The 2,378-nt window shown below is 49.7% G+C and overlaps 1 protein-coding gene across 2 annotated transcripts in view; it reads left to right on the forward strand.

Annotated features, from left to right (window-relative positions):
* Window positions 1–2,378, forward strand: part of SNX10 (sorting nexin 10) — a 45,092-nt gene that overhangs the window by 18,588 nt on the left and 24,126 nt on the right. For both annotated transcript variants that reach the window (XM_011361682.2, XM_011361683.2), the window contains exon 2: window positions 510–556. In XM_011361682.2, the coding sequence (XP_011359984.1) occupies window positions 533–556 (24 nt within the window). In that variant the 5' untranslated portion in view covers window positions 510–532. The remainder of the gene's footprint in view (window positions 1–509; window positions 557–2,378) is intronic.

Below are 2,378 nucleotides of genomic sequence, written 5' to 3' on the forward strand. Positions count from 1 at the left end.
TTCATCTCTCTTGAGGCCACACCGTTTCTTATCTAAACTCTGGAGTACTTTAAATGTCACAAGAACCACCTGGTCTTTGAAAGGCTGGGCTGCTAGTGAAACGGTTAGGGTTGTTCGTAGTGGTTGATCCCTGTGGGCATCTGTTCTCCATCTGCCAGGCAGCATCCCCCACTGCCCCTCACGGTGCCTCTGCTCCCCCACACCTCCAGCCTCCTCTGACTCACCAAGGCTGCATGCAACTCCAACCTGGCCTTCCACTTCAAGGGCCTGTCATCATCCAGCCGCCTTGGACTTGCCATGTCCCAAACTCCCCATCTCCAAGGTGGACTGATGTTCGCCTTGGCCTGGTCAGCAGCAGACAGGAGGGAGGGAGCAGCAGAGGTTTTTACCTTTCAGAGACTGTGGGGGAGCAGGCGCTCTCGGGACATTTGGGCGGGAGGCCCTGCGAGGCTCATCTGCTCCAGGATGGAAGTTCCACATCACCGAGTGTTGGTATCTTATTTTTTCAGATTGATCGTGCCCTGTGCTGAAGATGTTTCCAGAACAACAGAAGGAGGTACGTCATTACAAACCCCAAAATAAATAATTCATGCATTTTGACTCACTGTAGGTTAGTTCTTTATTCACTAACTGTAAATCTGTGGTGGCGAGTCACAATACTGCGGGGCATCCTAGTGGAGGGCTAATGAATGATCAAAACACTCACCCTCCTGTACCCACTGCCCGCTCCCCAGCGTCAGTGCGTCCTGGCTCTCATTCTTTGCTTCCAGTGTCTGAGCTGTCTTTCAGCTCAGTCCCATCCATTGCTTATACAAGTACGTTTTTCCATGACTCAGAATTCCCTCTCCCAGACTCTGCCTCCCACCCTTTACTTTGACTAGTCTCCCTCTGGCCTGCATTCTTGCTTTTCTGCTCTTTGCCTCATACCCGAATTCCCCCATCTCTGGTAAACAACCCAGGGGCACTGTTTGCCATTCGTTTCAGTTTCATCCAGCTTGTTGCTTCATGGATCTATCTCTGGGCTCGGTGTCACATAATCAGAGAAGGCTGTCCCGTCCCAAACCCAGCCTGGCCTGCGGCCTCCAATCCCAGCTTCCTGAGCTTCTGTGTGACTGGGGAGGCTAGGACCACTACCACACAAACTCTTTGCTGCATGGCTGCCCCTCAGAAGTGCCCGTTTGTCCTACCCTGCCTACTGTTGTACCCCACACATTGTCACTAGGTGAGCCTGATGAAACCGAACGGAGGCAGAAGGGACTTTTTAGGGGGCATGTGCGTGTGCACACATGCACACACACACATACAGCCACAAGGCCACATGGTCCTCACTTTGGCTTGTCTAAGTTTAAAGCAGTAAACAAGCTATTTCAGAGAATCCTTCCAGAAACTTCTTTGCTGGATTTCACATCCTTTCTTTTAGCCCCATCTTTGGGTTCAGGTTCTCCTCAGAAGTCCAGCCCACTTCCACCCTTTAATTCCAGGCTGGGCTCCACCATTTTTAAAGTTTTTTTTTTTTTTTAACTTCTTAAAATTGGCTACAACATATATAGTAAAATGCATAAAATGCCCTGATCTTATGTTAATAGCTCTGGATTTTCTTGTATGCATTCCCCTTTGCAAACACCATTTGGGTCAAGGTATAGATATTTTTAGCACTTCGGAAAGTACCTTGTGTCCCTTTCCAGCCAATGCCCCCAGACTCCCCACTTCCCCCGTGCAGAGGTAACCCCCAGAATACCAAGGCCAGGCATACTTTCTCCTTGTCCCTGTGCTAAACAACACTGGGCCCAAGCTGCTGGCTTCAGGAAATACCTGCTCTGTGAAGTTGGCCAAACTGCAAGTCCCCATGTGATTGCCCTCACTCTGACACTAATGACAAGTTCTGGGGTTCCCAGAACCATCTTCAGTTTTGATAATGCACAAGAAAAACTCACAGAACTCACTGTGAGCTATTATGCTCACGGTTATGGGTTTGTTTGTTTGTTTTTTTTTTCAGAGAAAGGATACCATTTAGAACCAATCAAAGGAAGAGACACACAAGGCAAAGTTGCGGAGCTTCTGGGTATCCTCTCCCATGGAGTCACTGTCCCGGCATTGATGTGCGACAGTGCATATGGGGGAGCTTACCTGAGCCTTGGTGTCCACAGTTTTTATTGGGGCTCACTTTTTACTGTGTAGCTGACCTTTAGCCTTCACTCCTCCTGGGGTCTCCAGTTCCTCCAGAGGTCACAACTGATACAGTGTGGCCCTAAGCCCCCATCATCTTCACATTGTTAGACCGTCCAGTGTCTCAAGCCCAGGCAAACAAAGATACTCCTGTCAGGCAGGACATTCCAGGGGCCTAGAGAACACCTCCCAGTAGCCGAGGGCAGAGGTCA

The sequence above is a fragment of the Pteropus vampyrus genome, unplaced genomic scaffold (genome assembly GCF_000151845.1).
Source record: "Pteropus vampyrus isolate Shadow unplaced genomic scaffold, Pvam_2.0 Scaffold69, whole genome shotgun sequence".
NCBI lineage: Eukaryota > Metazoa > Chordata > Mammalia > Chiroptera > Pteropodidae > Pteropus > Pteropus vampyrus.